General features: G+C 34.1%; 1 protein-coding gene across 4 annotated transcripts in view; it reads left to right on the top strand.

Moving 5' to 3' along the window:
- The window catches only part of ATF2 (activating transcription factor 2), a 79432-nt gene that overhangs the window by 44769 nt on the left and 22612 nt on the right, over nt 1–12051 (top strand). For all 4 annotated transcript variants that reach the window (XR_009009044.1, XM_007190431.3, XM_007190430.2 and 1 more), the window contains exon 10: nt 1826–1912. Coding sequence is in view for 3 of the 4 variants with exons in the window: in XM_007190431.3 (XP_007190493.2) it covers nt 1826–1912 (87 nt within the window). In the remaining variant the exon portion in view is untranslated. The remainder of the gene's footprint in view (nt 1–1825; nt 1913–12051) is intronic.

Genomic DNA, 12051 nt, shown 5'->3' with positions numbered 1-12051 from the left:
CATCCTCAAAATCTTGTTTTCCTTTTATTTTTAGTATTAAGAACTTTATTCCTTATTCAACCCATTTCAATTTGCTAGATTTGTAGAATTCAAATATTAACATAGATTTCTATTCTTTAAGAAGACATTTATACTGGAACACATATCAGGTAACTCCATGTTATTTTGATTATTATAGAAATTGTTTATAAAAGCACTCTCTGTGAAATATTATGGTCAGGTTGGGTTTACAAAATTCCTTTGCTGTCCCAAGCGTGTGAAAATCTAAATGGTCTAGTAGAATGGGCAATAGATAGTCCCCACTTTCCTAATGAGAAGATCCATAAGAAAAGTTTTTTGAGGGCATGTTAAATATATAAATTTTGAAAGACATAGACAGTAGTTAAATATCTACTTATAATATTTAATAACATAGTGAATATTTAGAAGCACATTCTTCGGAATAATATAAGTTAGAAATAATCCTTTTTTCCTGTTCTCACATTTCATAAAATAAGTTTATTCAGACTCTTCAAATGTGTCTTCAACATTCAAGTTTTCATTGTTAGAACCACTTTTTAAGAAATCTCACACAATTTTCCAAAACACATTGTTTTCATACTCACCCAAGTAGTTTCAGTATAACACTTTTTGAATCTATTATTGTAATCCTGGGAATCTTACACCAAGTCCTAATATTCATTCATGTAATAAAAAGACAGTTTTTTCTTTTACCTTGTAGATAGGTGTTTCTGATCAGTACAATATAATCACTTACTGTATAGCTTTTAAAAATTAGTTTTAAAAGCCTCCTCACAGTAACATCTAACACTTTGGTGAGATTATATCCTCAGAAATAATACTAAAATTAATGTTAAATATTTACTTTTGTTATTAACTAGTTCTTCCAAGTGACCTTTCTAAGTATCCAAAATTAGCACTGATTGAAATAATTTCAAGATAATATGTTGTCTTCAAACAGAATTTTGTTGTTCAGAAAGAGATTTTATAAGGACTCAAATATAAGGTGACTACCTCCTCTTTTCTGAGGATATTTTCGAGGGGGAAACATCCTTGTCCTGTATCTGGGATTGTATGGTTATCCTGTTAAATGTAACTGTGATGAGAGAAACTGAAATGAAAAAGAGATATACTTTAGGTACATAATAATTAATCATTCAGTGTTGATACTAGGTTTTTTAAAAAAGGCAAAAACCAGAAAAATCTGTTACATATTATCATTATTAGAGGAATTATTAGAGGTCATCAAGTTCTTCTTTGTCATGCTTTATATTAATATATCAAAGAACTTTCATTGTATATTTTAGAAATTTTATATGTATATATTTTAGAAAAGCAAAGTTCATTGTTGAAATTACTTTTTATGCCTAGTTATACAAGTTTTAACATTCTTTCCTTTCATATTCAAAATGGAAATGTGACAGATCTGTGAGAAATTTTGCATCAATCACTTTAAATATTATTTTCTATAAGAAGGAATCATTTAAAAAAAGGAATTATGAAAATTGAAGATTAGGAAAGTGAGTGTCTCAGAAAAATTGACAACTTTTGAAGGATAAATCAGGATTAAGATCAATAAGGGTTCAGATAGAGATACAGTTTTCTAATTCTGAAGTCTCAAATAATTATATCAATTATATTTATATTAATAATATAAATGTTAATATACATTTTCTATTAATGTATAGTATAGTCATGTAAATATTAATACATTATATATTGATTATAATATGTAAATTATTATAGCAGCCATTGTGCAAATAAAAGTACAAATCTCATTTTGAATATATTCTCTAGCAATTATTTTTCAATATCTTCTGCATAGCTTGTTCGACCAGTCACCATGGTGCCTAGTGTTCCGGGAATTCCAGGTCCTTCCTCTCCTCAGCCAGTACAGTCAGAAGCAAAAATGGTAAGCAAGATTTTATTTGTTCTATACATTTCTTGAGCCGGTTTTGAATTAGTTTTTTCCATTAAAGCCCACTTCAAATGCACAATTTAGATCAAATTTTATAAAATCGTGGACTGTATTACATTACAGAAGAACCAGAAAATTTGCAAAAGGAAAGCTTTCATTACCTTAGTGACAAGCTACTGATACTTTAAAGCAAATGAATGGATTGGAAGTAAAGTTCTAGTTCTTGTCATTGGTTTGTCTGATTTTTGGTGTGGCTTTTTAGATAAATTCTCCTCCTGCTGGAGGCTAGAGATATTGCAGCTGAAACTAGAAGTAATCATCTGAAGGCAGTGCTGATATAATGAGTGGTTGTAAACAGTCATACAAATGAGTAGAACAGAATTAACTAGAATTCTGAAATAGTATATGAGTTAGTAAACATTACACATAATATAAAGGAAAACCATATTTTTGAGTTATGTTTCAGACACTAAGAAATTGGTGGTAAGGAATGAACTATAGAGTAGGAATCAAGAGACGTATTTTCATTTTAATCCTGATTCTGCTCTTCAGTACCCCTAATCAAGCCATTTAACTTTTCTGAGACTCATTTTCCTCATCTGTGAAATAAATGGGTTAAACTTTGATTTCTGGGGTCTCTCTTAGCGCCAAATCCTACTAACTTGCTAATTTTCTTGGTAGAAGATCTGAAGCTGCTGCTGTGGGATGGGGGGTTGGTTTAGTGTAATTCTCCCTTCTATAGTCTAACACACTTTAAAGCTAATTCTTCTTAACTACAACCAATGAATCAATAGATAGTTTTTAGACACCTATTATTTGTTTCAGTTCTATGCTAGGCACTATACTAATAATATAAATCTGTACACACGAAAGCCATTATGTATCAATATTATCACAAGGCTTTAAATTTTTTACTGCTGTTCTCCATTAGTGCAAATAATCAATCTGAAATTGGCATGGGATAACTTTTTTTTTAACAGCCAAAACTTATATACCATCTGAATGAATAATAGTTGGTTGAAGAGTATTAAAATTAGCTGGTTATTGATTGTGGTGAGGGAACTTGAAAACCCAAGAGGGGAATTTTTCACATAACAGCATGTTTAGGTCAAAGGCATGGAAATAACTAAGATGAATCTTTTCCACTTGATAGCAGAAGAGCTTCACTGGGAATGTGTTTTACACTTCCTACTTTAAACATAACTGTTCTAATGAAAAATTCAATTAGTGAAACTGAGTAGAGTAGAAATAGAAGTTAAAGAGATCCTGTTGTTGTACACTGTATCTAAAAATATTTTTACATATTCAGTGGACTTTTTTTCCCACAAATTAATTCCAATGGAACAAATCAGATTTAAAGAAATACTTTTGGCTATAAAAGATTAGGCCATATTTGTAGAAACTAGTAAACTTCCCTGAATAACTTTTTCTTTTAATCACTAAGAAATTTAATAAGAATAAAAGTGTTTTGTATGCTTGTATATTAAAAAATACCAAAGCTACATTTCACAAATTTATATATGAGAAACAGTTATTGGTTGAAAGCCCCAAAATAGCATGGGGAAGTCACAGATTGCCCCACTTAAATTTAACAGTCCAATTAAATTTCTTATTAGAATATTGCTAACATATAAAATAGCCATATTTAGGTGATTGCCTATTTTAATTGGGATAGTAAATAAGATTGTCCTGTTTTTAATTAAATAAAAAGACTCAAATTAGTCCATTTCCTTTTTTTTTTTAAGCTTTTTGTTATGGAAAAATTCAAACACATACAAAATAAATAGGTTTCTATAATGGACCCCCATGTACCCATCATCCAGCTTCACTTATTAGCGATATAACTGCCATTCTTGTTTTATCTGTACCTCAGACCACTCCCTACCCTCACTCAATTATTTTTTAATAAGCCTTTCTTAATGTAAAATTTACATAGATTGAAATGGACTGATTTTATCTGTACAGTTTAAGTGCATTCATGTAACTCACACCCGTTATGGTATAGAACATTAACATCTACCCATCATGTTTCTTTATTTCCCTTCCCAATCAGTCCACCGCCCCCAACTGTTCTTATATTTGTCACCAGCAATGTAAATGGAATCAATATATACTCTTGTGTTCAGCTAAGCATATGTCTATGAGATTTATCCATGTTGTTGCGTGTATCAAACTTTGTTTCTTTTTATTGCTGAGTAGTTTTCCATTGTGTGAGTATACCACAATTTCTTTATCCATTCTCCTGTTGGTGGACACTTGAATGGTTTTTAGTATTTAGCTGTTGTGAATAAAGCTCGTATGCACATTCTTGTATAACTCTCTTTGTGGATGTATATTTTCATTTAGTTTATCTACTTAAGAGTGGAATTGCTGAGTCAGAGAGTAGGTATACATATAACTTTATAATAAATTGCCAGACCTTTTGCCAAAGGTTTACATTCCTACCAGCAGTGTATGGGAATTCCAGTTGTTCCCACATTTTTGCGGACATTTGGTTTTGTCTATTGTTTTCATTGTAGACATTCTAGGAGATTGTGGCAGCATCTCTTGGTTTCAGTTTACATTTCCAATTAGCCAGACATTATTTGTGATATTTTTTGCTCATTCTTTAAATTTGGTTACTTGTCTTTTACTATTGTGTTATAGGAATTCTTTATATATATTCTAGATACAATTTTATATGTAGATATGTATATATACATATCTCACGAATATTTTCTCAGTCTGTAGCTTGCCTTTATTTTTCTTAATGGTATACTGTATTATCATTGATTGCTACTTTTATCTTTAACATTTTCTTTCGTCTACTTAATTGGGTTTAATTTGCTTATCTTTTTTTAGCTTCTTAAAGCAGAAGCTTAGATTATTGATTTAAATCTTTTTACCTTTCTCATATAGGCATTTTAAGCTATAAATTTGTCTCTGTGCACAAATTTTGATATGCTGTATTTTTATTATTTATTTTCTAATTTCCCTTGTGATTTCTTCCTTGAACTGTGGGTTATTTAAAAGTGTAGTATATAATTTCCAAATATTTCAGGGCTTTTTATCTGTTTCTTATTGATTTCTATATTAATTAAATTTCATTGTGGTTTGGTAACGTACCACCTTTAGTATATTTGATTGTCCAGTGAATCAGTTTGATTGAAGAATTTTCAGTGCTTGACTATCATCATCATTATCAAGTATACTTATATATTGGTATAAGTACAAAACAAATCTACCAACCTTTGGGAATAACCCGGAAATAGTTTGGGTTTTGTAGTTTAATTCATGTTCATTTATTTTGCGTCAGCCTCATTTAACAGTTATTTCTAGTGATTGTTATTTATTTAACAAACATTTCTTGGGTACTAAGAAATTCAGCAGATGTGATCTTAAGTTTTGAGATTTTTCTTGCAAATGTTTCCAATGATCATCAAGAGAGTAAAAAAAAAAAGTCTTTTTAATATGCCATTATTGATTTTTTTTTTTCCAACAGGTATGGCAGTTAGGATTATATTGTATCAATGAGGTGTTTGGCTCTTGTTTTCAGTTTTTTGATACCCTTGATGGTGACTTTTGTGCACAAAAACCATTATTGAGAGTCTGCTTTTTAAAAATAAAGTTACAAATTCAAAAACTTATTTCTTCCCTAAGTTCTCAAAGCCAATTTATAAATCCAGTTGTATAGCGATCACTTTTAAAGGGCTTAAAATAAAATTAAACATGCTAAACTTCATTTTAAACTTAATATACCCTGTTTTCTCTATAGGTACCTCATTGTCTAACATACTTTCCCAAGTACTTCAATAACTCTTAAATATAGATATAATGAGGGTTGGTTTTCTTAAATATTCCTGTATTATTAAGAGGCTTAGTAAGATTATCTTATTTAGTTCTTCCAACTAAAATCACAGGACTAAATCAATCTCAAACATTTAAAACTGAAATCCAAGGGCAGTCTCTTACTCTATGTGGCAAGTTATTTTAGATACATTTGTAACATAAAATACAAAATAGTTACAGATTGTTTCTAAATTTAGATTAAAATGTCAGTGTCATTGATTACTTACTTTATTAAGCATCAAAGGGCTAAAAAAAAAAGATTTACTCAGTAAAGAAATAATTGTATAATTCTAACTGGAGAAAGTTGAGACTAGGTTCATATCCCATTGCACAGAGGTTTCTTTTTTTTTAAATATTTATTTATTTATTTATTTATTTATTTATGGCTGCGTTGGGTCTTCGTTTCTGTGCGAGGGCTTTTCTCTAGTTGTGGCAAGCGGGGGCCACTCTTCATCGCGGTGCGCGGGCCTCTCACTATCGTGGCCTCTCATTGCGGAGCACAGGCTCCAGATGCGCAGGCTCAGTAATTGTGGCTCATGGGCCTAGTTGCTCCGTGGCATGTGGGATCTTCCCAGACCAGGGCTCGAACCCGTGTCCCCTGCATTGGCAGGCGGATTCTCAACCACTGCGCCACCAGGGAAGCCCAGGTTTCTTAATGATCAAATAAACGATCATGGGACTTAATTCTTTCTCTATCAGTGATAGAATTCCAGTTCCATGCTCTCCAAATGAGTGGTCCCCAGCTCACATCCCCTAGATTCACGTTACACATTAAATAATTTTTGACTGTTTACCAGTCTGTAGCACCCCAGCAAAACTTATAATTTCTTCTTTCACTGCTTCAATTGGATTTTGCTTTGTTGTTTTCAACTCTTTGATAATATTTAAATATCCTCCCTGCTTGATTCTGCATCTCTGTTAAGGATTTGTTTGACCTTTGTGGTCACAATCTGTTAATGACATGCTAAATAGTGCAGCAATGGTGATTGTGCTAAAATGTGGTTAAAAAATAATGTTTGAGAAATGGCAGCATTGGAACACATAAGAATGAGGAACACACTACAGCTGAAGAGAAACTTATTTGTATCCTAAGATAGCCAAGGATGCTTTTGTGGTGCCCTGATTTTCAGATGCCCAGTGCTTACAGGAAGATTTATATGCATTGTGTTTGTGTCTACTATAAATATTTAAATAAGATCCTTCTTTTTTGCTAAAGAAATTTCTTCAGGACAAGTTGTGTTATGTTTTGTTTTTTAAAAACTTTAAGTGTTTGGAAAAGTAAGCACATAGTTTTAAAAAATGTATGTGGGGGTCCACAAATACAAGATTACCTAGTATATTTTAATACTCTAGGAAAATTCCTTTTATCTACTATTTTCACAAAATTTCACTGGATCTCACCAGATTTAGGTTTAGGGGTTTTGTTGGTCATTAAGCACATTAAACCACAGATATTTGCTATCTGTGTTACTCTTATAATAAAACAAATTTCCTATGTAATATTTGTAATCAAAAAGTAACTTCTGAATAAGAGAATGTTAACCATCCAGGAGTTTTGTTTAAGAAGATTTAGTAAAGTATTTAAGTAGTATTCCCCAGAATCATTCCTTTAAGACTTGTGTAACAAACTGAGAGATATCTTTGCACACAGCGGGTAGCCGGTAGGTTTTCTGCAGGGGGTTTCTACTGAGAGCTGACAGAGGGCATCTTGGCAAATGTTCAGAAACCTACATTATCTTAGTTGGGCCCTGCATGGAACCTCATGTTCAGCAAAATTCTGACCTGCCTCTGCACGCCAAGCTAATCAGCAAACACCTAATGAGCCCACTCCAAAGAAACAGACTCTCTCCCAACGTACTTCATTTTCGTATGTTCTCTGGGGGTGGGGAGACAAGATTTCATGAGGATTGATGATGCTGCAAAGACTACAATAATGATAATTAACTTGCTGAATTTAGAAGATTATGCTGTTAATTAGTTGCAAAATAAAGATAAGTAATAGAGCAGCAGATGGTAGGACAACACCCCGGAGAAGGAGGGTTATTACTCTGATGAGCTTTTGTGGCACATATGAAATATGGATCTGACTTTTTCATAAATTGTTTCTAGAGAACATTGTGTTTTTTCTTTGAACTATGATAGAGTAGTTTCTTCCTACCAAGTTCTGACAGATGTGATAAAATTTGTTTTCAGGGGTACAACATATAACATAGAAGTTGAATAACAGATTATTTTTAGCAGATAACCTCTTAAGATGAATGTCAGATTGGTCAGCACAGCAGACTATTTACTCTTTAATTGACACAATCTCTAAGAAAAAAGTTTTCAACATAGTAGTTGAATTTTACAACACTAAAATTTAACTCAACATTAAAGCACTAAGTCTGCTTAGAAATATAGTAATAAAGATTTTAGTTTTCTTTCAGTGTATACCTTTAGTTTAAAATTAAAATTATGCCTAGCTTTTATTGTACATGTTAGAGAATATAGACTTGTTAAATCTTATTTACTTTCTCTGAGTATTCAATCTTTATTTACTTAACTAGATTTCTCTATTGATAGAAATTTTGATCTTAGTAATGGACTGACCAATGTCTGATACTCTTCTTAATGATTACTAAAATATACTTAGAATACTTAATATTAGACAAAAGCTCTAGTTTGGAAAAACTTTTGTTTAAAATATGTTCAGTGAAGTAAGAGTCAACAGACAGAATTCTGGTCCTAGCTCTGTTTCTCTTATAACTTGCTCTGTGATTCTGGGAAGTAACTTCACTCTTTGGGCCTTAGTTTCTTTATCTGTAAGATGGTAATTGGACTAATTGATTAGCTCCAAATTTCTACTGTAAAATAAATATTATATTTAATGTTTTCATTAATTTGGGAGGGACCAAATAGTTGCCCTTCTTTAAAATATCTCTAACATATATGTGGGTGGATTGTAGATATCCTTATATTAGTTGTAAAATGTATATGAATCACTATTTAATGACAACTTTCTTCACCTAACCCAGTGTAATTTTTTTTAGTGTACGTGTGTTTTGTTGCTGTTTAAAAAAAAAAATCTGCAGTTCAGAGCAGTGTTAATTAACCCTTGAAAATCTTTTTCTTACATTTTGTACCCAGTGGCACACTTTTCCAAGTTAGACCCATCGTAATCAATGTAACAGCATGGAGTAAACATTAGAGCTTCCTCCCTGGATGAGTACTGTATACCCTAGGGCAGTCAAGAGAGGATAATGAATGCTGCTTTTAAGTGCTCTATAAGGTAGTAACTTGCCCTACTAAAGATTATTCAAGAGAGTGATGTTTATGTACTTCAGACTCCCCTATGTGCAGTTACTGTATTTCATTAATTCTAAGAGTTAAGCTTTTCACTATAAAACTTTAAATGCTCTTCTGTGTTTTCTACCTAAGGACTTAAAAATGTTTTACCAACACATAATTTACCAAGCTTCACATCTCAACCAATACGTATATTTATGTACATTTTATATCCAGAAATGAAAGCCCTAACCTAACGCTGTAGACTGGTTTTTAAAAGATAGAAGTATGCACACTCAGATCCTCCCCCTTCTGTTTATGTGACCCACACTTTCAGACTCCAGTCTTTTTACTTTCAGTTCTTTGACCATTTAGCCTAAGTATTCCTACCTGATTACAGCCAACTACTGCTTTGGTCACCTACCTAATTAATTTTAATCCATCCACTTCCACATTAGCCCATCAGTTATGAGTGTCCCAGTTTCCTGGATCTTAGCTGCTAATGTGGTCATTTCTGCTTGTTTAAAAAAGAAGGAAGAAAAAAAGGAACCAGGAATCTGACTTGGATTCTGAAAGATGCAGTGTATCACATGGTCTTGAGAATATATTTTCCGTAATAAAATATGTCTGAAGCTAAACCAGTCCTTAAGATGAACCCCTAAGTACTTTTTTCCCTCTAAGTATATTTTGAAAATACAAAAGTATAGGAACTTTCCTGATTCTTTGGTGTCCTCACCCTGACACCTGTGCTAAAAAAAAAAAGGCCTCAATAGCTGTTTTTGAAAAAAGTAAGGAAGGGACTTCCCTGGTGGTCCAGTGGTAAAGAATCCGCCTTACAATGCAGGGGACATGGGTTCAATCCCTGGTCAGGGAACTAAGATCCCACATCATGCCTCAGGGCAACTAAGCCCGCGCGCCACAACTACTGAGCTCGCGTGCCTCAATTAGAGCCCGCGTGCCGCAAACTACAGAGCCCACGCACTCTGGAACCCACACACCACTACAGAGCCCACGCACCCTGGAGCCTGTGTGCCACAACTAGAGAAGAGAAAACCCGCATGCCACAACTAGAGAGAAGCTCGCACACGACAACAAAAGATCCTGTGCGCCACAACAAAGACCCAGTGCAGCCAAAAATAAATAAAATAAATAATTTTTTAAAAAAGAAAAAAGTAAGGAAGTTGATATTTAAGAAATCCTTTGGACTGCGCGTCTGGAGCCTGTGCTCCGCAACGGGAGAGGCCGCGACAGTGAGAGGCCCGCTCACCGCGATGAGGAGTGGTCCCCACTCGCCGCAACTGGAGAAAGCCCTCGCACAGAAACGAAGACCCAACACAGCCATAAATTAATTAATTAATTAATTAATTTTAAAAAAAAAAGAAGAAGAAATCCTTTGGGGGCTTCCCTGATGGCGCAGTGGTTGAGAGTCTGCCTGCCAATGCAGGAGACACGGGTTCGAGCCCTGGTCTGGGAAGATCCCACATGCCGCGGAGCACCTGGGCCCGTGAGCCACAATTGCTGAGCCTGCGCGTCTGGAGCCTGTGGTCCGCAACAAGAGAGGCCGCAATAGTGAGAGGCCCACACGCCGCGATGAAGAGTGGCCCCCGCTTGCCACAACTAGAGAGGGCCCTCGCACAGAAACGAAGACTCAACACAGCCATAAATAAATAAAAATAATTTAAAAAAAAGAAATCCTTTTATGAGTCAGGTAATTTTGCATATTATATTTAATCTTTACCTCAGCCCTGCAAGGAAATTATCATTGTTCCCAATTTTACAGACAAGGAAACAGACTCAGAGGTTGAAATGATTTGTTCAGAGTCACACAGATTGTTTGAGTCAGAGTTAAATTCTAAACAGTAAAGTGTCTTCTCAGCTGTATACGTTATGTATGCTAATATGTATACGGTATACATTACATATACTAACCTGTGAAGATACTAGGACTTTACATATTGTGGTGCTATTTGCAATTCATAAAGAAGTATTCAGTCAGAAAAGATGGAAAAAACATACCTGATCCTAGAGTGACATGACTTTAGCAGTTGCAGTATCAGACTTGGCATTCCTAATCCTTTGTGATTGTCTTTCATGCCGCGTGGCTTGTGAGATCTTAGTTCCCCAACCAGGGATTGAACCCGGGCCCATGGCAGTGAAAGCGTGGAGTCCTAGCCACTGGACTGCCAGGGAATTCCCTTGTGGTTGTCTTCTGAATCATCAAGCCATCCAGCCTCAGATTATCTTCCTTAATTTTTTCCTTTTTCTTTTTTCTTTCTTGATTTTTCCTTTTTTCTTTCTTTTTTTTTTGGTAGGATAACATATGTAACATGATGCCATGGAAAAACTGTGCACTTTGAAATTAAGGAGATCCACGTTCAAATCTAGGATTTTAACTAGCTTAATGGCTGTGTGACCTTGGGCAAATGATCTCTAGTGTCCTAATCTGTAAAATCAGAATACTGTTCATTAGAAACTCATTGAAAAACTACTGATAATGCAACAACAGGGATGGATCTCAAGTGCATTATGCTAAAGGAAAGAAGCCAGATTCAAAAGGCTATACACTGTATGATTCCATTTATATGACATTCTGGAAAAGGCAAAACTTTGGGGATCAGAAAACAGACTAGTGGTTTCCAGGGGCTGTGGGTGGGAGGAGAGTGTGACAGGAAAGAAGCAAGAGGAAAGTTTGGGAGGGTAATAGAACTGTTCTGTATCCTGATTGTAGGGGGTGGTTGCACGACTGTATGTGCTTGTTGAAACTCACAGAACTGTACACTAAAAAGAGGTCATTTTACTGTATGTAACTTATACCTCAACAGAACATTTTTTACACTACTGACTTGTTTTTAAAATCATACCCAGAATCTACAATGATTAGCAGTAGAAAATGTCCATTAACACTTGTCTAGTTAGAATTACTGCTTCAGTGGAAATTTTGATCTTTTCATATATGCTTCAGTTTTTTTTTTAATTATTATTTTTTGGCTGTGTTGGGTCTTAATTGCTGCGCGCTGCTTTCTCTATTTGCAGCAAGCGGG

The sequence above is a fragment of the Balaenoptera acutorostrata genome, chromosome 8 (genome assembly GCF_949987535.1).
Source record: "Balaenoptera acutorostrata chromosome 8, mBalAcu1.1, whole genome shotgun sequence".
NCBI classification, from domain to species: Eukaryota; Metazoa; Chordata; class Mammalia; order Artiodactyla; family Balaenopteridae; genus Balaenoptera; species Balaenoptera acutorostrata.
Note: the sequence above shows the minus strand (reverse complement) of the source record. Positions and strands in the feature narration are given on the sequence as shown.